Below are 25014 nucleotides of genomic sequence, written 5' to 3'. Positions count from 1 at the left end.
AGCAGTTAATTCTCATTCCTACTTTTTTTTTTGAACTGATGATCCCTCTTCTTGATACAGTAAAAAATAAAGAACATAATGGGCAAGATTTTGCTGTCAAAACAACAGTGAGGCAAATGGCACTCACCGTTACAGTACAGCAACTTTAGGCAAGGGTAGATGTGCAGTTAAATGCGAATATCCAAAAGTTGCCTAAGTTGCTGTCAGAGTTGCTCCGCTGTTAGCTTCGCGAAAATGGCATCTCGCTGTCTGCCTCACCACTGATATTCATTGAACGCTGTTAAGTTGCTGTATTTGCGCGATAGATACGAACTAAACTTGCCACAGAAATTTACGTTTAAAAAAAAGACTTGCACTTATACAGCACCTGTCACGACCACCGGACAACCTAAGGTGGTTTACAGCCAATGAAGTACTTTTTTGAAATGTAGTCACTGTTGTAATGTGGGAAACACGGCAGCCAATTTGCACACAGCAAGCTCCCACAAACAGCAATGGTGATGATGACCAGATAATCTGTTTTTTTTAGTGATGCTGACTGAGGGATAAAGATTGTCCAGTACACCAGGGATAGCTCCACTGCTCTTCTTCGAAATAGTGCCATGGGATCTTTTACGTCCACCTGGGAGAGCAGACGGGGCCTCGGTTTAACATCTTATCTAAAAGACAGCACCCCCGACAGTGCAGCATTCCCTCAGTACTGCACTGGAGTGTCAGCCTAGGTTTTCCTGCTCAAGTCTCTGGAGTGGGACTTGAACCCACAACCTTCGGAATTAGAGGCGTGGATGCTACCAACTGAGCCACGGCTCGTCATTTCACGTGCAAGTACCCTTTTAACGTGATAATTGTTCATTACTGCCAATCAACATCTCTGGCACTGAAAATGAACTATTACAAGTGTGGAGTCTCATTCCTTCAGGTATTAATGGTTGTTGGAGATTTTAAAATGTCAAATTTAAGATTTTTACATCTTTTATACTTATCCTTTGTCCAATCCGCTCTTATTCCTCCTTCTGTACCGGATTTGATATTTAATTCACCCACTCTAATTTACACTTCCTTCTCAGTCCTTCCGCTGTTAACCTTAACCAATCAGATTGAAGGATTGTGAGATTAAGTTGTTTGTCCCGTTGTTCACCAAGGACACAGACGCACTGCTTCTCTCACTGCGCCGTTGTCAGCTCGTATTTTCAGCAATGTAATGGACAAATATGGTTTGAGCTGAATGGGGCAGGGTGAGCTGGCCTGCTACATCAAAATCTAGCACAATATTAGAGAGACAAAGAAATTCCAGCCATTTATGGTCGTACAACAGCACACAATGATCATTTTACAACAAGACTACAGTTTAAAATAGAGCCAGGATTAATTGTCAAGCGCCCACAGTTACAATGCCAAAATATATGTACATATGAACATTTTAGACACACAGTTCCACAATTATGAAAAAATCATAAAACAATGGATATTCAAGTCTAAAGTATCTTTTTGACCACTTGTTATTCATTTTATTATGAGTAATAAAAGTTTCAGAAATCTCCCACACATGAATTAAAAGCATGACATTCTATTCCATGACCCCTTATGAAAAGGGAATTCAGGTCATGTGTAAAGTGGTTATGGAGCACAGTCTGTGGCGGAAACATGAAGGGATAACTGATTACATGAATTATCATTTTAATTTTAAAGCAGTGAATTACCCTATTGGGAGCAGTTAAATTATGATTAACAGCCACATAATTTATAACCTTTCACACTTAGTAAATTAGAAGCAAGTTTCCCCTCGTTTTTTTTTTTAAAACATTCACAGGATGTGGGCGTCGTTGGCAAGGCCAGCATTTATTGCCCACCCCTAACTGCCCGTGAGAAGGTGGTGGTGAGCCGCCTTCTTGGACCGCTGCAGTCTGTGTGGTGAAGGTACTCCCGCAGTGTTGTTAGGGAGAGAGTTTCAGGATTTTGACCCAGCAACGATGATATATTTCCAAGTCAGGCTGGTGGGTGACTTGGAGGGGAACTTGCAGGTGGTGATGTTCCCATGCGCCTGCTGCCCTTGTCCTTCTAAGTGGTAGAGGTCGTGGGTTTGGGAGGTGCTGCCGAAGCAGCATTGGCAAGTTGCTGCAGTGCATCTTGTAGATGGTACACACTGTAGCCACAGTACACCGGTGGAGGGAGTGAATGTTTAAGGTGGTGGAAGGGGTGCCAATCAAGCAGGCTGCTGTGTCCTGGATGCTGTCAACCTTCTTGTGTGTTGCTGGAGCTGCACTCATCCAGGCAAGTGAAGAGTATTCCATCACACTCCTGACTTGTGCCTTGTAGATGGGGGAAAGGCTCTGGGAAGTCGGGAGGTGAGTCACTCAGCGCAGAATGACCTGTATTTATGTGGCTGGTCCAGTGAAATTTCTGGTTTAAAATGTCAGTTTCCAATATTGTATGAATGTATCATTTAAAACATTTTTCACAAGATAAAGAAATGCATTTTTATGGCAGACTATTGGACAATTGAATAGCACGAGGTTAATTGTCTTTGCACTTAAAATGAAGCGGAGCAAGAGAGAATTGCATTATACATTTCAAAAACAATTGAGGATACAGCTTCCACAGATCAAACAGCTCTCCATTACAATACTTCAGTTGGTTGTAAGGTGAAGTTTCAAAAGTCCAAAAATGTTCATAAGATTACATTCATTCAGAAGCTTCCATGTGATGTATTATGAAATTTTGACCCAACAAATATTGTAAAAAATTACTTTCAAATTAGTTATCTTCAGTTCTGCAATTATTTCTCTCTCTTCCAATAGAAAAGTAGACCAGGAAACTCTAGTTCCATTCAAACCAGACCTCAGTAAAAACTGTAATATTGCACTATTTTTGGACAATGTATTACAGTAATCGTGCTGGATACATGCAAGTCATTTTGGTTGCACTCAAAAGGATTTTATCTTGCCTGGAATTAATCTTCCCTGTAATTTGAATTAGTTATAAAACAACAGAACTGTAAACTGACTTGGGAAATACTGAGCCTTTTATTTTGCACACCATGAAGTTCTGAATTTGCATTGTATTATTTTAGAACAAAAAAATCTTAATTCAGAGTAGGCTGCTCCCATATATTTTGTGCATCTAAAACCAAATCTACTGCATTTGAAGTGCAATACATGGGGACAAACGTGTAAAGGAGATCACTAATTCAAACCGGCGCTTTCACACTGTTCCAGGAATCATCGTATTTTAAATAAAAATAAATTAAGCGATTTGAAAAGTTATTGTTGAAGTTCATTTCACAGATCAAAATATTGGGTCAGTGGTTGAAACATAGAAGATAGGAGCAGGAGTAGGCCATTTGGCCCCTCGAGCCTGCTCCGCCATTCAATGTGATCATGGCTGATCATCCACATTCAGTACCCTGTCCCTGCTTTCTCCCCATATCCCTTGATCCCTTTAGCCTTAAGAAATATATCCAACTCCTTCTTGAATATATTTAACGAATTGGCCTCTACTGCCTTCTGTGGTAGAGAATTCCACAGGTTCACCACTCTCTGGGTAAAGAAATTCCTCCTCATTTCTGTCCTAAATGGCTTACCCCTTATCCTTAGACTGTGACCCCTGGTTCTGGATCCCCGACCATCGGGAACATCCTTCCTGCATCTAGTCTGTCCAGTCCTGTCAGAATTTTATAAGTTTCAATGAGATCCCCTCTCATTCTTCTAAACTCCAGCAAGTATAAGCCCAATCGACCCAATCTCTCCTCATACGTCATTCCTGCCATCCCAGGTATCAGCCTGGTGAATCTTCGCTGAACTCCCTCCATGGCAAGAACATCCTTCCTCAGATAAGGTGACCAAAACTGCACACAATACTCAAGATGTGGTTGTTATGTTCATTAATAACTAGACATTCTTATTATGAACAGCTAGCTTCTAGCTAGACATTTATTCAGTACACGTTCTCTAGGTACAGCATCTGTAGAGATTCAGCATGTGTGCTTCTGTGTGCAGGCTTCCATCTTGACTACTGCCTTCTGGGTAGCCTAGTGCATCGTGGGTAGTGTAGTGTTAAACACATACAACTAAATATACAGCTCTACGGCTCCATCTAGTGTACCACTCCAGGATGACATGTTATTGATCATTACAGTGGTCTCACCAAGACCCTGTACAACTGCAGCAAGACATCCTTGTTCCTGTACTCAAACCCTCTCGCTACGAAGGCCAACATACCATTTGCCTTCTTAACCGCCTGCTGCACCTGCATGCTTACCTTCAGCGACTGGTGCACAAGGACACCCAGGTCTCGTTGCACTTCCCCTTCTCCCAATCTATTGCCATTCAGATAATAATCTGCCTTCCTGTTTTAGACACCAAAGTGGATAACCTCACATTTATCCACATTATACTGCATCTGCCATGCTTCTGCCCAATCACCCAACCTGTCCAAATCGTCCTGGAGTTTCTCGGCATCCTCCTCACAGCACACACGCCCACCCAGCTTTGTGCCGTCTGCAAACTTGGAGATATTAGATCCAGTTCCCTTGTCTAGATCATTAATTAATATATATTGTGAATAGCTGGGTTCCAAGGACCGATCCCTGCAGTACCCCACTAGTCACTGCCTGCCACTCGGAAAAAGACCCGTTTATTCCAACTCTTTGCTTTCTGTCTGCCAACCAGTTCTCTATCCAAGTCAGTACCTTGCCCCCAATCCCATGTGCCTTAACTTTACACGCTAATCTCTTATGCGGGACCTTATCGAAAGCCTTTTGCAAGTCCAAATACACCACATCCACTGGTTCTCCCTTATCTATTTTACCAGTTACATCCTCAAAAAATTCCAGTAGATTAGTCAAGCACGATTTACCTTTTGTAACTCCATGTTGACTTTGTCCGAACCTGTCACTGTTTTCCAAGTGCTCTGCTATTACATCTTTTACAATGGACTCTAGCATTTTCCCCACTACTGATGTCAGGCTTACTGGTCTGTAATTCCCCGTTTTCTCTCTACCACCTTTTTTGAATAGTGGGGTAACATTAGCTACCCTCCAATCCATGGGTACTGTTCCAGATTCCATCGAATGTTGGACGATGATCAGCAATGCATCTACTATTTCTAGGGCCACTTCCTTAAGTACCCTAGGATGTAGATCATCAGGCCCTGGGGATTTATTGGCCTTCAATCCCGTCAATTTCCCTAACACCATTTCCCTACAAATACTGATTTCTTTCAGTTCCACCCTTTCATCAGACCCTATGTTCCCCGACATTTCTGGGAGGTTATTTGTGTCCTCATTTGTGAAGACAGAACCAAAATATGTATTTAATTGGTCAGCCATTTCTTGGTTCCCCATTATAAATTCCCCTGATTCTGACTGCAAGGGACCTACGCTTGACTTCACCAATCTTTTTCTCTTCACATATCTATAAAAGCTTTTAGTGTCAGTTTTTTTGTTCTATGACTTCATATGACTTCTATGTAGCATTTTGAGGGGAAAATTGAAATAGCTGCTTACTTTGAAATTAGTTATCTTCAGTTCTGCAATTATTTCCAATGACAATTCCCACAAACTCTAGTACAATTAAAGACCTTTAAAGTCTATGGCCCAGAAATTCAGGTCCCGACGCGCGAGTACACACTGGGTACCCACGCGTCGACCCAACCAAAGTGCCGGTTTCGTGCATGCACTGCGCATGCGCAGGAAACTGGAACTTCCGTTCCCTTGAAAGAAGGGGTTGACAGGTGGAACGCGTGCACTGGAGAGGCAGCGCGTGCACATCGAACTTATGTTTTTTTTGCAGGTTTCTCCGGGAGGGTAAGTCGCCAGCAGCTACACTTTTAAAAAGCAGGCGCAAGGCCTGCTTTTAACAAGGTAAGTGGTGAATTAATTAAAATTAAAACATTTTTTCCACAGGTTTATTATTTTTAAATACTTTAAAGAAAGGTAAGTTTATTTTTAGCCTCGTTAGAAAATGTAATTGATTTTTTCAAAAATTTAAATTATTGTTTAAAAGAGTTATTTCATGTAATTTATAGTTATTTTAAAAATGTGATTTAAAAAAAAATGTATTTGAAGTTTGAGTTATGTTTTGGGGCTTATAATATTTATAGGTTTGACAGCTCTTCCTGTCAAATTTATGAATGAAGCATTCCCTGCTACCATTGGCTCGCCATGGCCCACGTGATCCCACTAACGCTTCGAACTAACTGCACCCCCGGGATATGCAAGCACTGCGCGCCAGTAGTTGGAGGAGGCCCAGGATCGGAATACCACGCGGGCCCACAGCTCAACGGCCGGCGCGCTAGGTAAGTGCAGGTCGGAAGCTTGCACCCGCGGGAAGCCTCCGACCCGAATTTCTGGGCCTATATTTATTGCCAATTTAACACTTTTTTTCCCCCCAGGTATTCTACCATTTTTATTTTTAGCATCAAAAGAGGGAATCCAAGGGAAATTATTAAAGCCCCCCGCCCCCGCAAAGTAGAGTAAATTCAGTGAAATCGGGGGGAAAAAGCATTTTATTTTGAACATTACTGAGCCTCAAAATAAAATGCAAAACAGCAACAAGGCACAGGTAAACTAAATGACAGCCCACAATTATTCACACAGTTCACAGACTTTGATGGCCTCACTGGCAGTTCCAAAAATAAAGTAATTCCATGCTTACTAAACACAGTCAAACTATTTTAGCAGTAAAATACACTTATAATATTTGTGAATGGACTTTACTGCACAATGTTGACTGCTAAAATTCATGTTTTAGTAACATATCATAGTATCAGGAGGAACAAATATTTTAAACCCTGACTGAAATATGAAATAGTTGATGTTAACAGTATATGTTGTGAACAATATATTGCCTTCATTATAAGCAGTGTACACATATGTTTTAAATAACATAGCTTTTGTCATTACAATGCTCCTCAACATTTGTCTTTACATTATGGAGGCAATATATGTGCATCTCGGACCTGGAACAAAATGGGAAATTTCAGATTTAATTTCTCAAATTCAGAAATGTATCAATGGAAATTGGTAAAAACTGATTTTCAATGTCTATAATTATTTGTTTGCAATAGAAAGCAAACAACAATATTTTACCTACAGCTAGTTTTCGACTGTTTAACCACCTTTTCAGGCTTCAATTTAACTATCATTTTGTAGAGCTATCACCTGTAAATTCTCACCCATTCACAAATGCCTCCTTGAATCCCTGTAATCTGAGTTTTTATTTTCCAAGTACAAATCAAACTACACTTGAAAGTTATAAATAAAACAGCGAGTCTTGCTAATCCCACTCCAATATAATTAGTAAGATCTTCAATAACTAATGAAAGGAAATTTCAGCAATTCATGATTTAAGGATGCAATTTTGTGCTTACACCACTCAATAAGCCAATTTAATTCTGTTCTGTGGTAATCATAATTGTTTTCTGTTTGTTATAATTAAGTTGGGGGGGGGGGTGAAATCATCCAATACAGTACATTCAGACTATCCCTATTTATTTCTAGGACATGGGCATGATTTGCCCAGAAAAGTGATTTACTTCAGAAACAAATAGGTCCTGCAGCAGAAAATGCTGAAACACACACAAAGATGAATTGTCAATCCAAAGTACAGGAAAATTCTGTTGTCCAATTAACTTGTTCAGTGTTCAGCCAAGGAGTACCTCATGTTTAAGAATTGGTGGAATTGTATGTACGCACTAATTATCCACAAAATCTGTCATTCTTTAGCTTTCAAAAAAAAAATTGGTGTTAAAAATTCTGTATTGCAAATTGGAATGACTGTTTGAGCTGTTTCAATCTCCAATAAGCTTTTTTTTTAATCATTCCACCATGTTTAAACATAATGTGGTACTTGTTTTACCTCTTGCAAGTGTGGTCACTCATCAGTAACTCAACATACACCAAGCGAATGAAAAAAATCATATGGTTACTGGGTGAAAATAGTTAAATTTACCACAGACCAGTAGTAATTTCATTCATTACACACTGAATGCCACAAAAACTACTTGACGAAGTATACTTGCAGGTTATGAAATTCATTTTTACGTAAGTTAGTTTAAATAAGTAACTGCACTATCCTTTTTAATGTGTCCATTGATAGCCTTCTTAACCTAACGTGTCTGACTGGGCTTTTCAGAATAGTTTAGTTCTATTTGCAAGCCAAGGTGAAAGCAGACAAATGTAAATATAATACTTTGCTATTTCACAGTAAATGTCAAATCATATGATAATATAAACCTTACTTCTGTGCATATTTCCTGTCTACAAAACCTTATTACCATAGTCACGTACTTGGCTGCCAATTTTTCAAAATGTTTTCATGTTTACATTAATAATGGAAACTTGAAAAACTGTCATTTCACCCTCCTACCAGTGGTTGTGCTGTAGGACTTCAGCTTTGAGTCTCCCAGCTCCTCCCGCTGTACTGCAAAGAAACTCCTCAGCTCCAATTAACTACTTCTATGCTTCTAGAACGGCCCTAGATTTTTCTATTTAACTATAAATAATATAAAATCAAAGTAGTATAGGGGGTGGCGCGTACGCCCAGTCAGTTATGCCTCTGACTGTTGATGAGCAGTTCGAATCGCTCCCACGCCCCTGGGTTCTAGACACCGGACTTTGGTACAAGGCGGCGATACAGAAAAGACTCGAGTAAACAGATGGTTGGATGTAAGCAAAAACCAAGATTTTTATTGAAGAGGAAATTAACACAATCTTATGAAAAAGTTACTAGTATACACTTTTACAGGCAAAATACAAAATAACTATACTTATACAGGGAATGGGGAACACACGGCACATCGAGGGAAAACAACTATCTTAACAATCCCCTTATCCTTATCCCACCCCCTATACCTAACTAGATTAAGCTATGAGGGGCCAGAATTTATGCTCACCAATCAAAAGGGGTCTGCTGAACTCAAAACAGCGGTGGGGTTCGGGGTTCGCTCTTGGTGCTCTCTGAAGCCTGCCGTCGTCACGTGGTCTCCGGGTGCTGCAAGGGCGTTGTCCAGGTACAAGTACCCCAAAGTTAAAGTCTCTGCTTGGGTACTTTACCTTGCAGGGATGACGGTTCCTCTTCCTCGGCCGACAGTTTGAGTTTATATGAAGATAGTCGCCGGTCAGCTGAGACTGAAGGCCCGATGATTCGAAGCCTGTCTTCAGTCGTCTTCCTCAGTTCGTCTCCTCCGTTCGTCTCCTCCGTTGTCTTCCTCAGTTCGTCTTACCTCCTCGCCTCGTCGTGTCCCACCTCGCTTGGCCTGAATTGTCCGTGTCCACCCGATGCAGTGCCTGGGCGATTCCAGATGGAGTGGGGAAAGGCACGGGCAAAGGCCAGGGGGTAAGCGTGGGACAGGGAAAGAGCGGCAGCCACGAGGGCGAGGAGCAAGGAGAGGCCAAAGAGAAGAGAGCGATTACTACCCAGGGCCTTCAATTATACGCCTTTCGAAAACCCTTATCTGCGTGCCAAATCAGGTTAGTTCTTTGTCCCAATCTTGGTGGGCTATTTTAAATAACTGTAGCAATCTACTCTAACTGTTTTTAGATGGCCGGTAATCGCATCTACTGGCCTGATAATTGACTTGTTTTGTTATTAATACCTCTTAATGGGCCTGTCCAGCCTCGATGGCTTCCTTAAGCTGTTCCCGATTATTTATGCAAACTGCTTGATGGCCTTAACTATAGCCCTAACTGGGTTTGATCTGTCTCCGATTTGGTCTAATACATAATTCAAAGTCCTGTTTGGTTTTAAAAACGCAAAGTCTCTCTTCACAGAAACTGCAGCTTTGGTTTCGATTTCTCCACGAGCTGCCTGTGCCGCAGAGTCCAAGTTTTAAAATTTCACAGGCTTTCTGCCACGAGGCGCGGACGACATTTTGGGTACCCTTTTTCATTAAAATGTCCATGCAGGGTCCTTTTTCTGATTAATAACCTTTGGGGAAATGTAGAAATTTTGCGAATCTTACAGTAGTACATAAAAAAAGACTGCTTAACTTTAAAATGGGAACTAAATTATATTGATGCTCCCTGGTCAAATTATTCCCCACAATCTAACCCTGCTTCACCTTGACTCCCTGTGTACAACACCTAGATAATCAATGAGTACATTAGAATTCTTGAAGACTGATTTATAACGCCCATTTAATCAGTAAAGTGTAACAGCAATACCGGCGATGCATTCTTCCACCATAGGTGGTGCCGTCCTGTTCCGACTATTTTCAATGTAAGCCTGGAACTTCTCAGCCTATCCACCCCATTCAAAAACTTAAAAAAGGTACTTTTGGCATTCCTGCTCAATTAGAATTTATCCAATTTTAACTTAAAGTAAATGGTTAATTATAGTTAAAATTGATTTTCCCCAAGGCCATGGCTCCCTGCCCGGCTGCAATAGTAAATAAATAAACATGAAACCCGCGCTTCCCACAATGTAGATTAAAATGAATTCCCTGGCCCACCAATGTCAAAGAGTGCCAAACCACTGCTCGGCTTCTTCGTTGTGTGTGTGTGCTTTTAACAGGTTATAGAAAATTGATTTTTCCTGCGCCTGCAGGTCTCATTTATGCTGCAAGAGTGAGTAATTGAACCCTGAGATCCCCATGATGTGGGCAAAAAGATAAAATTATTTTCCTGGCCCTCTAATATCACAATGAGTCAGCGATGGACTTCTTTGTCATTCTGCGAGAGTTTTTACACAGTAAAAGAAATCAATCCATTGCACCTGCTGGCAGTTTGCCTAGATTTAAAAATCAATATTTTGGCTCCGATTTAAAAGTATTTCCTCCAGCGGTCCACAGCTTTGTTAAGAATTTGTATTTTCGACCCAGCTGGCAATTTGGGCTGCTGGTTGCTCGAGGTCATGTAAACTATGTTAATAAATAAATACTTGTATTGTCATTGCCATTACTGCACACTCGCCATCACTTAAAAAAAAGGCCCAGAGTTTGATCAAAAAATATCCGCGTCTGAATGACGCATGCTGATATTAATGCACAAATCAGTCAGCAACTTGTGGCAAGGAAGAGATACCCCTTGCATTGCGAATCGCCACAAGTTTCTGGACGATTTGCCATTATCTTCGCGAAAATGGCAACTCGCACTTAACCGCCCCGTGATTTTCAGGATGCTGCTGGATTTGCACATTAATTGTCCATTAAACTCGCAGAAAGTTAAGTCTAGTAATCAACAGCGCAAGTACCTTTTAACCACGAGATAATTGTTCATGACTGCCAATTAACCTCTCTTGCCCAGAAAGTGAACAATCATACATGAGACATCTCATTCCTTCAGGTTGTGAGTTGCTTTAGATTTTAAAAACACCAAATTTTATTCTTACTTTACCCGTGTCTTTTTTTTTCTCTCTTAATCCAATCTTTCTTTGGGCTGAATTTTCTGTGGTGGTGAGTTGGGTGGGAAACTTGTTTTTTTTGCTCCCATGTGCCTTTCCCACAGGAGTGTGTCAGCGTGGAGCTGACCCAACCTGCAGCGGTGAGGAACCCAATTGAAATCATTGCGAGGTACTTTACAGGCACTAAAGAGCCTTTCCCCTCCCCCACCTATTTTTTAAATTTCCTTGCATGGCCATGGGATTCACAGAGCTCGGGAACCACATCTGTCAACCTGAGGAGTGAGTTCCGTGGCCATTGCTCCAGCTGATTACTTGACAGCATGGAACACAAACCAAAATAAAAAACGTGGTTGACATGGTCCTTGACCATGTCCGTTCCATTTCCCGCACTTCTGCTCTCACCTCTTCCCCTCCCTCCCAGAACGATGATAGGGTTCCCCTTGTCCTCACATTTCACCCCACCAGCTTCCACATTCAACAGATCATCCTCCACCATGATCCCACCACCAAACACATCTTCCCCTCCCCTTTCAGCATTCCGAAGGGACCGCTCCCTCTGCGACACCCTGGTCCACTCCTCTATCACCCCCAACACCCCTTCCCATGGCACCTTCCTGTGCAAGTGCAGGAGATGCAACACCTGCCTTTTTACCTCCTCCCTTCCCACTGTCCAGGGCCCCAAACACTCCTTCCAGGTGAAACAGCGATTTACTTGTACTTCTTGCAGTTTAGGATACTGCATTCGCTGCTCACGATGCAATCTCCTCTACATTGGGGAGACCAAACGCAGATTGGGTGACTGCTTTGCGGAACACCTCTGTTCAGTCCGCAAGCATGGCCCCGAGCTTCCGGTCGCCTGTCACTTTAATTCTCTGCCCCACTCCTATTCTGACCTCTCCGCCCTCAACCTCTTGCACTGTTCCAACGAAGCTCAACGTAAGCTCGAGGAACAGCACCTCATCTTTCGATTAAGCACTTTACAGCCTTCTGGACTCAACATCGAGTTCAAACAATTTCAGACTACAACCTCGGCCCCCATGTTTTCTTTTCTCTCACATGGCAGCTGTTAATGATTCTGCCAGTCATTTACACCTCATCCAGAGTCATCTTTTGTTTCTTAACTTGTCCCATTACCATCTCCTTTTGCCTTGCACCATCATCCCTTTTGTCTTTTAATCTCTCCTGCCTTCCATCCCATCACAGGCCTTCCCTTTGTTCTTTCCTCCCCTCCCTCCTTTCCCTGCCCCACACTTGCGTAAATATCTGTTACTTCTCCAACTTTTTCCAGTTCTGACGAAGGGTCATTGACCTGAAACGTTAACTCTGTTTCTCTCTCCACAATGCTGCCCGACCTGCTGAGTGCGTTCGGCATTTTCTGTTGTTGTTTCAAAATAAAAACATGTTGATTACATCAGCTAACAGGTTGATGGAGATTCTGTTTTACTTGAAGCGCTACGGGTAAATGTTACTTCAGAAATTCCTGAAGGGATGCAATTGCTACCCTGGATGGTGAAGGAAATACATTTATCACTGGCCATTCTCGGCTGTTGCCTTCCAACTCAACAGTAACTGCAGTGAAATAACAGCAGAAATGCTGGAAACCCTCAGTGACCCTTCATCGACCTGAAACGTTAACTCTGTTTCTCTCTCCATGATGCTGCCTGACCTGCCGAGTGTTTCCAGCATTTTCTGTTGTTATTTCAGATTTCCAGCATTCACAGTATTTTGCTATTGTAGTAATTGCAGTGAATTGATCTGCATTATAAAAAATGACATATACCATTTAAATAAATTTGTGTGTTGTTTCTGGTCAAGCTTTCTCACAGTATACTGCGATTGTCCAGTTACACATTAAATCAAGTCATCAACCGTAACAATTTCATAAGAACATAAGAAATAGGAGCAGGAGTAGGCCAATCGGCCCCTCGAGCCTGCTCCGCCATTCAATAAGATCATGGCTGATCTGATCCTAACCGCCAATCTACTATCACAGAACCATCTCCTGAACCTAACAGAATTAGACACACGAAATAGGAGCAGGATCAGGCTACACTGCCCCTGGGCCCGCTCCGCTACCCACAGGGCCATGACCGATCCGAACCTAGACTCATGTCCAAATTCCTGCCCGCTCCCCGTAACCCTTTATTCCCTTTACTTCTAGGAAACTGTCTATTTGTATAAATTTATGTAATGATATAGCTTCTACAGCTTTTTGGGGCAGCATATTCCATGGACCTACCACCCTCTGAGTGAAGTAGTTCCTCCTCATCTCAGTTTTGAAAGAGCAGCCCCTTATTCTAAGACTATGCCCCCTAGTTCTAGTTTCACCAATCATCGGGAACATCCTCCCCGCATCCACCCGATCCAACCCCTTCACAATCTTATATGTTTCAATAAGATCGCCTCTCATTCTTCTGAACTCCAATGAGTAGAGTCCCAATCTACTCAACCTCTCCTCATATGTCCATCCCCGGGATTAACCGAGTGAACCTTCTTTGTACTGACTCGAGAGCAAGTATGTCTTTTCTTAAGTATGGACATCAAAGCTGTACGCAGTATTCCAGGTGCGGTCTCACCAATACCTTGTACAACTGAAGCAATACCTCCCTATTTTTATATTCTATCCCCCTAGCAATGAAAGCCAACATTCCATTGGCCTTCTTAATCACTTGCTGCACCTGCATACTAACCTTTTGAGTTTCGTGCACCAGGACCCCCAGATCCCTTTGTACTTCAGTACTTTCCAGTTTCTTGCCATTAAGATAATAACTTGCTCTACGATTTTTCCTGCCAAAGTGCATAACCTCACACTTTCCAGTATTGTATTACATCTGCCAAATCTCTGCCCACTTACTTAGCCTGTCTATCTCCCCTTGCAGGTTTTTTATGTCCTCCTCACTCACTACTTTCCCTCCCATCTTAGTATCATCTACAAACTTTGATATGTTACACTCGGTCCCCTCCTCCAAATCGTTAATATAGATTGTAAAGAGTTGGGGACCCAGCACTGACCCCTGTGGAACACCACTAGTTATTGATTGCCAGTCCGAGAATGAACCATTTATCCCAACTCTCTGCCTTCTGTTAGATAACCAATCCTCTATCCATGCCAGAATATTACCCCCAATCCCGTGATTTTTTATCTTAAGCAATAATCTTTTGTGTGGCACCTTGTCAATTGCCTTTTGGAAGTCTAAATACACTACGTCCACTGGTTCCCCTTTATCCACCCTATATGTTACTTCCTCAAAGAACTCCAACAAATTTGTCAAACATGACTTCCCCTTCATAAAACCATGCTGACTTTGTCGTATTAAATTATGATTATCCAAATGTCCTGTTACTGTCTCCTTAATAATGGACTCCAATATTTTACCACCACAGATGTTAGGCTAACCGGTCTATAGTTTCCAGCCTTCTGTCTACTGCCCTTTTTAAATAAGGGTGTTACATTAGCAGTTTTCCAGTCTGCCGGGACCTTTGCTGAGTCCAGGGAGTTTTGGAAAATTATTACCAATGCATCCACAATCCCTACCGCCACTTCCCTCAAGACCCTAGGATGTAAGCCATCAGGTCCAGGTGATTTATCCGCCTTGAGTCCCATTATTTTACCAAGTACCACTTCCTTAGTGATTTTGATCGTGTTTAGCTCCTCCCCCCCAATAGCCCCCTGTTTGTCCAGTGTTGGGATATTCTTAGTGTCTTCTACTGTAAAGACTGATACAAAATATTCATTCAGTGTTTTTGCCATCTCCATATTTCCCACCATTAATTTCCTGGTCTCATCCTTTAAGGGACCAACATTTACTTTAGCCACCCTTTTTCTTTTTATATAACTGTAAAAACTCTTACTATCTGTTTTTATATTTTTTGCTAATTTACTTTCATAATCTATCTTCCCTTTCTTAATCAATCTTTTTGTTATTTTTTGCTGTCTTTTAAAGTTTTCCCAATCCTCTATCATCCCACTAGATTTGGCTATCTTATATGCCCTTGTTTTTAGTCGAATACTATCCTTAATTTCTTTACTTAGCCACGGATGGCTGTCTTTTCTTTTACACCCTTTTCTTCTCAGTGGAATGTATTTTTTTTGGAAGTTGTAAAATAACTCCTTAAATGTACACCACTGATCATGTATCGTCTTACCCTTTAATCTATTTTCCCAATCCACTCTACTCAATTCCGCTCTCATACCTTCATAGTCTCCTTTATTCAAGCTTAGCACGCTTGTTTGAGATCCAACCTTCTCACCCTCTAATTGAATATGGAATTCAACCATGTTATGGTCACTCATTCCAAGGGGATCCTTTACTAGGACATTTTTAATTAATCCTGTCTCGTTACACAGGACCAGATCTAATGTTGCTTGCCCCCTGGTCGGTTCAGTTACATACTGCTCAAGAAACCCATCCCTAATACACTCAATGAACTCATCCTCAAAGCAGCCCTGCCCAATTTGATTTGTCCAATTAATATGATAGTTAAAATCCCCCATAATTATAGATGCTCCCTTATTACAAGCCTCAACTATTTCCTGATTGATACTCCGTCCAACAGAGTTGCAACTGTTCGGAGGCCTATAGACTACGCCCACTAGTGTTTTTTTCCCCTTATTATTCCTTACCTCCACCCAAACTGTTTCATTATCCTGATCTTTTCACCCAATATCATTTCTCTGTATTACAGTGATTCCTTCCTTTATTAACATAGCCACCCCACCTCCCCTTCCTTCCTGCCTGTCCTTCCTGATCGTTAAATAACCAGGTATGTTTAATTCCCAGGCATTGTCACCCTGCAGCCATGTTTCTGTAATGGCCACAAGATCATACCCATATGTAGTTATTTGTGCCATTAACTCGTCTATTTTGTTACGAATGCTACGTGCATTCAGATGGAGAACTTTCAAATATGTTTTGTGACACTTAGTTCCTGCTTTTGCCCTTTTTATTACTTTACCTTTTACTCCATACCTTCTGCCCCTTCCTGACACGCTCTGGTTTTTAATTTCCCCACTGCTACCTAAGTCTATGACCTTCTCTGTTGTCATTTTTATTTTTTGCTCTCTAGGAACCTCCCCCCCACTAGTTAGTTTAAAGCCCTCTCTACAGCCCTAGTTATATGATCCGCCAGGACTCTAGTCCCAGCACTGGCCAAGTGAAGCCCGCCCCAACGGAACAGCTCCCTCCTGCCCCAGTACTGGTGCCAGTGTCCCAGGAAGCAAAACCCATTTCTCCCACGCCAGTCTTTGAGCCACGCATTTAACTCTCTAATTTTATTTGTCCTAGCCAAATTCGCTCGTGGCTCAGGTAATAATCCAGAGATGATTACCCTTGAGGTTCTGTTTTAATTTGACCCCTAGCTGCTCACACTCCTTTAACAGAACCGGCTTCCTAGTCCTATCTACGTCGTTTGTACCAACATGGACCACGACAACTGGATCCACCCCCTCCCACTGCAAGTTTCTTTCCAGCCCAGAGGAGATGTCCTTAACCCTGGCACCGGGTAGGCGACACAGCCTTCGGGACTCTCACTCTCGGCTGCAGAGAACTCTATCTATCCCCCTAATAATACTATCCCCTACCACTACAACATTTCTATTTACTCCCCCCTCTTGAATGGCCCCCCGTTCCATGGTGCTGTGGCCAGGCTGCTCTTCCTCCCTGCAGTCCCTGCTCCTGTCCCCACAGGGAGTAAGAACCTCGAAACTGTTGGTCAAGAGCAAGGGCTGCGGCTCCTCCAGCTCTACCTCCTGGATCCCCGTACCTGCCTCACTCGTAGTCACACCGTCCTGTCCCTGACCATGGGCTACATCTGAATTACTTAACTTCATAGGTGTGACCACCTCCTGATACACAGAGTCCAGGTACTTCTCCCCCTCCCTGATGTGTCGCAGTGTCTGAAGCTCAGACTCCAGCTCATCAACACGGAGCTGGAGTTCCTGTAGCAGCAGACACTTGTCACAGACGTAATCACCGTGAGCCTCAATGGGGTTCACCGGCTCCCACATCTCGCAACAGTAACACATCACCTGCTCCATTCTATGTAATTATTTAAATTTTTTATTGTTAGTTATGGGCACCCTCTGCCCGATTTTAGATGCTAGTATCCCCTTTAATTAATTGGATTTAAATTAAATCAATCCCTCTAGTTACACCAGTTAAATGGTTTACCAACAGTCACTCTGCACCAGAAAGGCCTTGGTACACCACAGCAACCTTAAAAACTATAAACCATAGACTTAAAGTTTTAAAACGAGAGAAATACTCCAACCAATCACCTACCTGTTTTGTGGTGACGTCACACCTTGAAAACTTTTTACCTCTCTCCTTCCCTGAGATTGGAGATTGGTGAGGCCTAACTGAGCCTCTGAGGCCTCTTGTAGTCGCTCTGCCGCGCTGCTCCGCCTCCGCCCGCTGCCGCACTGAGGCCTACCTGAGCCTCTGAGGCCTCTTGTAGTCGCTCTGCCGCGCTGCTCCGCCTCCGCCCGCTGCCGCACTGAGGCCTACCTGAGCCTCTGGGGCCTCTTGTAGTCGCTCTGCCGCTCTGCTCCGCCTCCACCCGCTGCCGATGCCGCACTGAGGCCTACCTGAGCCTCTGGGGCCTCTTGTAGTCGCTCTGCCGCGCTACTCCGCCTCCACCCGCTGCCGATACCGCACTGAGGCCTACCTGAGCCTCTGGGGCCTCTTGTAGTTGCTCTGCTCCACCTCCACTCGCTGCCAATGCCACACTGAGGCCTACCTGAGCCTCTGGGGCCTCTTGTAGTCACTCTGCCGCGCTGCTCCGCCTCCACCCGCTGCCGATGCCGCACTCATTCTCATCACTCATTCCACTGGTTCAATTTGCTTTCAGTCCCTGAATATAACTAATTTAATTTTTCAATCTGAGACTTTAGGGTGAATTTCTGCAGAGGTTCTCTCACTTGTCCATTGTTAACTTCAACGGAAGAGCTGCAGAAATCACAGAAACACATTGTAAGCACCACTTTCACTGTTTGTCAGGGATTCCGCAGCTCTTCCGCTGAACTTGCATAAGATTGTAAATCCACCCTTTACAATTACATTTAAAATCTGCTTAATTTTATGTATTACCTATACACCCACATCTTTTATTTGTACCAGTTACTGATACAAAAGTCTATAGATTTGTGACTAAAGCACCAATAATTTCCCAATTAAATGTACTTTTTTAATTATGTTCTTGACCGTATTTGTAGATGGAGTCATATCACTTAATGATAAGATTTAAATTTTTCTTTGTCACTCATATATAACTTTTATTATACAGTGAAGATTCAACACCCGCTATGTTAGATTAAAATTAAAATTAAATGTGGCCAGGGTCCCTTTAAGGATCCCAGTTTAAAACACGTCATGAATGACGTCACCGGACCCGCTCCATCTAATTGGGCCGGGTAATGCGCTGGGCATGCTTAATAGGCCCCATTAAGGCAAGTTCATTTTCTACAGCGGGATGGAACCAGCAGCGGGGTCGCGACCCGCCACGGACACCGGCCGCACCAAACCCGCCAAGGTAAGGAAAATTCCGGCCTTTATTTCTCTTTCTTTACCTGATTTGACATTGAATTCACCCACTCTAATTTAACTTCCTTCTCAGTCCTTCCTCTGTTTATTTCTCAATCCTTTAACTCATTAATTAAGGAAATACACCGTGTGTCCCATTGTTCACTAAGGTCCTAGATGCCCTGTTGCCCTTGCTGTGTCACAGAATCATAGAATAGTACAGTGTCGTTATCAGCTCGCACTTCCAGCAACTTTGTGGGATAAAAATGTTAAAACCCAAACATGCACAAATAAGTCTAACTAACAGGGCACACCGCGAGATGCCCCACTCCAGCAAAATCTGGGACGATATGTATTTTCACCCTGGTTTGAAGCATTAGACACCAATGTGTGATGACCTTTCTTGAACTTGCGTTTTACAGTGCTCTCTGCTCATGAAGTAATATGGTTCTGCCTCTAATTTATTTATTTTAAAACAGTTCGCTACTTGCTGTTTAAATACATTGACTGTGCCAGTTTTTTTTCCCTGTGCCAGGCCCCTAATTGCTTTTCGCTGTCCATGGAGCTGCTGCAGACTTTCCCTCACTGCCACTGCAATTCTGCCTGCTTTTCCATTGCTAATTCATGGAACCCATGCAATTTACTTCATTCCTTTTAAATACTAGGTACAATAAATTTGCAGTGTTCTTGTTCTCTTAATTCCTTTCATAGATTAGACTGAAATCATTCAGTGTCCCCCTTTCACTTAATTTTTACTAACTAGATGGATTTCATTGTTATTCTGTGTTGTTTATGTGGTTGAAACGTTAAAAAACTTAACTCGGCTGAACCACTCTCTGGGTTTATTTTGGTGCGTATGAGAGAGAGAGTTTGGCTGATTTGGGTTTTTCTCTCCTGACCAAAACGGAGTTTACATTCTGCAGGAGTAATTGATCATGATAGGTATGTGGTGGCTAAGTGAATGGAATACTTATTTCACAGTATTTAAAGTTCAGTGGCTTAGTTCCTTTTAGTCTGCATAGTGGGAGCTTCTGTCATCTAGTGCTTTAAAGACTACTGTCACATTCTTTAGTAATATGAAATAAGATCACAATTATATGATCTTCAATCCTTGTGTGCAACACCTCAGGAAATTCCCACATATGTATTCATTAGCACATGTCCTGCAACATTGCTCATGGTAATTTAGATGATTTATTATGACATTTTCCCAAATAACGCAAAAGGTGTTATTCCACTCTTAAGCTGAGCTTGTGTCCTTTTTTTTTAAGTCCACAAAGTCTAATTATTTTTTTCCCACCCTTATCTCCTGAAGGTACACTTCCACAGAATTTGGCATTCCTCTGGTATTCTTACATACCCCAACTTTTTGTTTCAGTTGGCCCTGTTATGGTATAACAATATGCTCCCATCACCACCTACAGATGCAATATCTTAGGAATGTTGCCACCACACACTGTTTTTAATACAATAATAGATTGTCAGTGCTTCCATGAATTTTCCATTCTCACTACTTCAAAGCTACAAATAAACCTCCTTGTATTCTCAGTGTCCAAATCAAAATTTATCACAGCCTCCTGATATAACGGATACAGTAGTGTAGTGGTTATGTTACTGGAATAATAATCCAAAGATGTGTTCAAATCCCACCATGGTAGTTTTAAAACTAGAATTTAGTTGGGAAAAAAGTTGGTATCGGTAAAAGGTGACTATAATGCTGTCAGGCTGTTGTAAAAACCCAGCTGGTTCACTAATGTCTTTTAGGGAAGAAAACCTTATGTGACTTCAGTCCCACACCAACGTGGTTGACTCACAGCAACCTTCTGAAATAGTCCAGCAAGCCACTAAGTTGTATCAAACCGCTGCAAAGAATATATTTTTATCACACTAACAGCAGTTGTTCACGAAGGTGGCCATCCCACCACCTTTGCAGGGCAACTAGGGATTGGTAATAAACGGCGGACTTGGCAGCGACATCCACATCCCAAGAATGATTTTTTTTTTTTTTTTTTAAACTGTTTCTTTTCTAGAATCCCAAGAGTGGAACTCCTTAGCTCTGTCAATCTTCCCTTAATATTACCTAATCACTACTTCTTGATTTACCTCATCTTTTCAACCTTGTTGGTATCCTAACTTACACTTCAAAAAAAAAGTTATCTTTTCAACTTTTGGCACTATCCAAATGAACAAGGTTATCAGAAAAAGACAAAGATAATGCTACACAGAATTTCAAAAGTATGCTGCTATAGCTGGAATTTACTGCACACAAGGCAGTGCTAAAAGTGAAAAACATAGTTACTACACTCAATTATGTCAATTTTATGTTGGAATAGAGAAGTTAATTAAAATCATAAGACTGTATTCTAAAAATACTGACACCAGCAGAAGATCAATGCAGAGTAACCAAGCAGATTCTTAGATAATCATTAACTAAATATGAACTAGAGTTAGTGAGTTAGGCAATAACGTTGCCAACTGTAAGAGAATAAAGGTTCTGAAAATCATTTAACCAGACAGCAATGTCCCATTGCTGAAACATTTGGAAAGTACTTGTTTTGAAGTACCATTGGCTTGAACCATATAGACAGATTTATACTTATACCATTATATTTTCAAACAGTAATAAAGTAAAATGTGTCTGCATTGCAACAAATATGTGGCTCTATATACACACACATATCAGTTAAAAATCACCTAAAAATAACAGAATTCAAACAATTAACAGAACTTTAAAGCAGCCAAGTTCATCAAAAAATCATGTGTTATTGACGCAAAAGCAATGATGAAAGAGTGGAAATTAGAGTAGAACATGCATTTAAAAACTTCAGAAGTAGGATTTATTTGCAATTACTCTAGCCCTATACCGGAATAGGATCCATCGCAACTTCAGAGAAGGTAAATATTGCTTTTGTTTCGCTCCCAGACACAATTCACATGGCACCACCCCCACCCCTTTTTATATTTCATCACCAAGACAACCTCAAGGATTGTCTACCACATCTGCAAAACAGTTTTGCCAGAAATGCATTTTTAACAAATGGTTTAGTGTATTCAAGGTTATGTAGCACTGACTCACATGTATTTGTTATAACATGCTGAAATTCTGTCAGGCTTGGCTCAGTGATAGCTCTCTCACCTCAGAGTTATAAGGTCATGGGTTCAAGCCCCATTCCAGAGACTTGAGCGTATATCTAGGCTGTCCCTACAGTGCAATACCGAGAGAGTGCTGCACTGTCGGGGGTGCCGTCTTTCGGATGAAGCAGAAAACCGAGGCCCCATCTGCCCACTCAGGTGGGCGTAAAAGATACCATGGGACTACTGGAAGAGCAGGGGAGTTCTCTCCAGAATCCTGGTCAACATTTCTCCCTCAACCAATGTTACATGAAACAGATTATCTGGTCACTATCATATTATTGTTTGTGGGGCCTTGCTATGCTCAAGTTGGTTGCAATGTTTCCTACAGTACAACAATGGCTACAATTCCAAAGTACTTCATTGGCTGTAAAGCGCATTGGGATGTCCTGAGGTTGTGAAACGCATTATATAAATGCAAGTTTTTTTTTCCTTTTAAAATCATACTGAAAAAAGATACAAAGCATTTCTGCACTATATTTACTACAATAGCTTTTAAACATTTAAAAGTAGTACCTGTGACTGAAATGCAGAAACTGCAACATGACCAGCGAACTGTTGTGGAGGCTGCTCATCCATATTTTAAGAGAAATAGGATCCTTTTACCTAAGACATCAAATGGAGCAAGTTTACTGACATCGCATCATTATTATACATAGAAACCGTCAAATGTGTTAACTGATTAAATGTGTACAGTGATTTCATTACAAGTGCATTTCGCTTATTTACAGTATTCACAGCAAGTGATGTTTAGGGTGAATAGGCTTTCCACTGATATTACAAGTAAACTTCTGGTTTTGTAACTTAGGTACTGAATGCTACCAAACCATATCTGCAAAATACAAAAGTAGCAGTTAGTTAAGCATTCATATTTACATTAGATTAGTGCACATCAACTATCAGCTTTGCTCACTTGATAGCACTCCGAGTCAGAAGGTTTAGAATTCAAGCTCCACTACAGAATTAAGCACATAATCATGGCTGACACTTCAGTGCAGTACCGAAAGAGTGCTACATTGTTGGACGTGCAACCTTTCAGGTGAGGTGTTAAACCAAGGTCCTGTCTACCTGCTCAGGTGGATGCAAAAGATCCCATGACATGATTCAAATTAAAGCAGGGGATTTTTCTGTAGTTCTGACCAACATTCTTTTCAATACCACCAAAAAGAGTATCTGATCATTCATTCGTTTGCCATGAGTGGGACCTTGCTGTGCCTGAATTGTGAACTGTGTGTTGCCTGTACAACAGTGACTGCACTGATCAAAAAGAAAGAACGACGAACTTGCATTTATATACTGCCTTTCACGACCTCAGGATGTCCCAAAGCACTTTGCAGCCAATTAAGTACTTCTGAAGTGTACTCACTGTTGTATTGTCGGAAGCACGGCAGCCAATGTGTGTATAACAAGGTCCCACAAACGGCTATGTGATAATGACCAGATAATCTGTTTGTGATGTTGGGTTGTAAAGTTGGCATGTTGGGATGTCCTGACGATATAATATGGTGCTGTATAAATGTAAATTCTTTGTTTATTTTAAACATATGAAGAAATGAAAGGTATTAACAATTATTCTAACCAAGTATTCAAACTACGCATTGAATCATTGGCATGGATTTTAGCCCGGAGGCACATTCAATGCGGGGGTGGGGCTGTTTTGAAGTCAGGAAGCCCGTTCTTCCGGGTCCTACTGTTTTTAAACTGCAAGGTGCCTTCATTTTTTTTGTCGATTTCCTGATTGACAGGCTAGAGACCTGTTGGGTAGGGAAGCCTGCAACACGAGGCCGCAGCAGAGGAGAGCAAGTAGGTCTGGTGGGGGGAGGGGTGGTGGGGCGGGGGTCCAATGGTGGTAGGGGGAAGCAGAGAAATCACACGGGGTGGGTTTGCTGGGCCTGGAGGAAACACTCCTGCTCCTCCTGGCCCACAAGCAGTGCTGTAAAGCCACACCTCATTAATTCAGCCCTTCTCGCCTCCTCTCACCTGCCGGGTTTCCCACCTGACAGGATTTGAAACTAGATTGACTGTTGAAATGAAAGCAGGAAGCCTCATTATATGGAATTTCAGTACAGCAAGCGGATTGGCCCTTCCTCGTCCCGCCATTGTTAAAACCAGAAGCAGACGGGTTGGGTTCCCGTTTCAGATTTTTTTTGAATTTTAACCTCTGACCGAACCTCAACTCACCTGTTTTTGGAAGTTAATGTTCAGCCCCTTAAATCTATAATTTAAATTAACTTTTATGGAATATTTTGCAAATAATCTTTCCAATGTTCCAAGAATAATATGATGTACTACTGAAATATACCTTGGAGATACGATAATGAATTCAAGTGATGTTGGGTAATATTTGTTTCAACCATACTTTTTTTAAAAATAAAGGGTTAAGTTATAGCCAGAGTAGTCTAATTAGTTATTGACTTAATTTCAGTTTTTTTCAGATACATTAAGGGCTTCCAGAGAGTAATGATTTCAAACAAGTCCTCTTAAGTGTATCCTGTGGTCCTAATTATTTATGCATTACTTGCGTTTCTCAGTTACTAACTACAGGAAACTCTTTGGTATCCGGCACCGACGGGACAGTGATGGTGATGGTTGATTAAAAATTCCAGATGACGGAGAGGGTTATCTACCGAGGCATATTTTTAACAAACAAAAATATTTTAAAAATCAAGAAATGTGCAATATAGAGTAATTGGCGAATCGGAAGAGACTCCCGGCAGCGCAGGAGAGTCAGACTCCTGTTATTGAGGTGTTCGGACTTCCGACAGCGCCAAGAAGCCGAGTAGTGGCAGTTTGGAGAACTACCCCCACTGACTAACTCGGCCACCGCAGGAGACTCAGACTCGGCAACATTTCCAGTTATTGAGGTGTTTTCGGTGTATGAATTTTGCCGGTTAATAGAGAATTCCGGACATTTAGGTCCCGTTTAAACGAGAGTTTCCTGTACTGAAATTCCATATCCAAAACAAGGACCTGGGTGTCCTTGTGCACCAGTCGCTGAAGGTAAGCATGCAGGGGCAACAGGC

General features: G+C 41.9%; 1 protein-coding gene across 4 annotated transcripts in view; it reads right to left on the bottom strand.

Annotated features, from left to right (window-relative positions):
- nek7 (NIMA-related kinase 7) overlaps positions 1–25014 on the bottom strand; it is a 397752-nt gene that overhangs the window by 304984 nt on the left and 67754 nt on the right. For all 4 annotated transcript variants that reach the window (XM_085982411.1, XM_085982407.1, XM_085982408.1 and 1 more), the window contains one exon: positions 22508–22597. In XM_085982411.1, the coding sequence (XP_085838537.1) occupies positions 22508–22570 (63 nt within the window). In that variant the 5' untranslated portion in view covers positions 22571–22597. The remainder of the gene's footprint in view (positions 1–22507; positions 22598–25014) is intronic.

Source organism: Somniosus microcephalus, chromosome 3 (assembly GCF_052327205.1).
Source record: "Somniosus microcephalus isolate GS21.2 chromosome 3, FLI_Smic_1.0, whole genome shotgun sequence".
NCBI classification, from domain to species: Eukaryota; Metazoa; Chordata; class Chondrichthyes; order Squaliformes; family Somniosidae; genus Somniosus; species Somniosus microcephalus.
The sequence above is the reverse complement of the archived record's forward strand: the minus strand, read 5'-3'. Positions and strand labels throughout refer to the sequence as shown.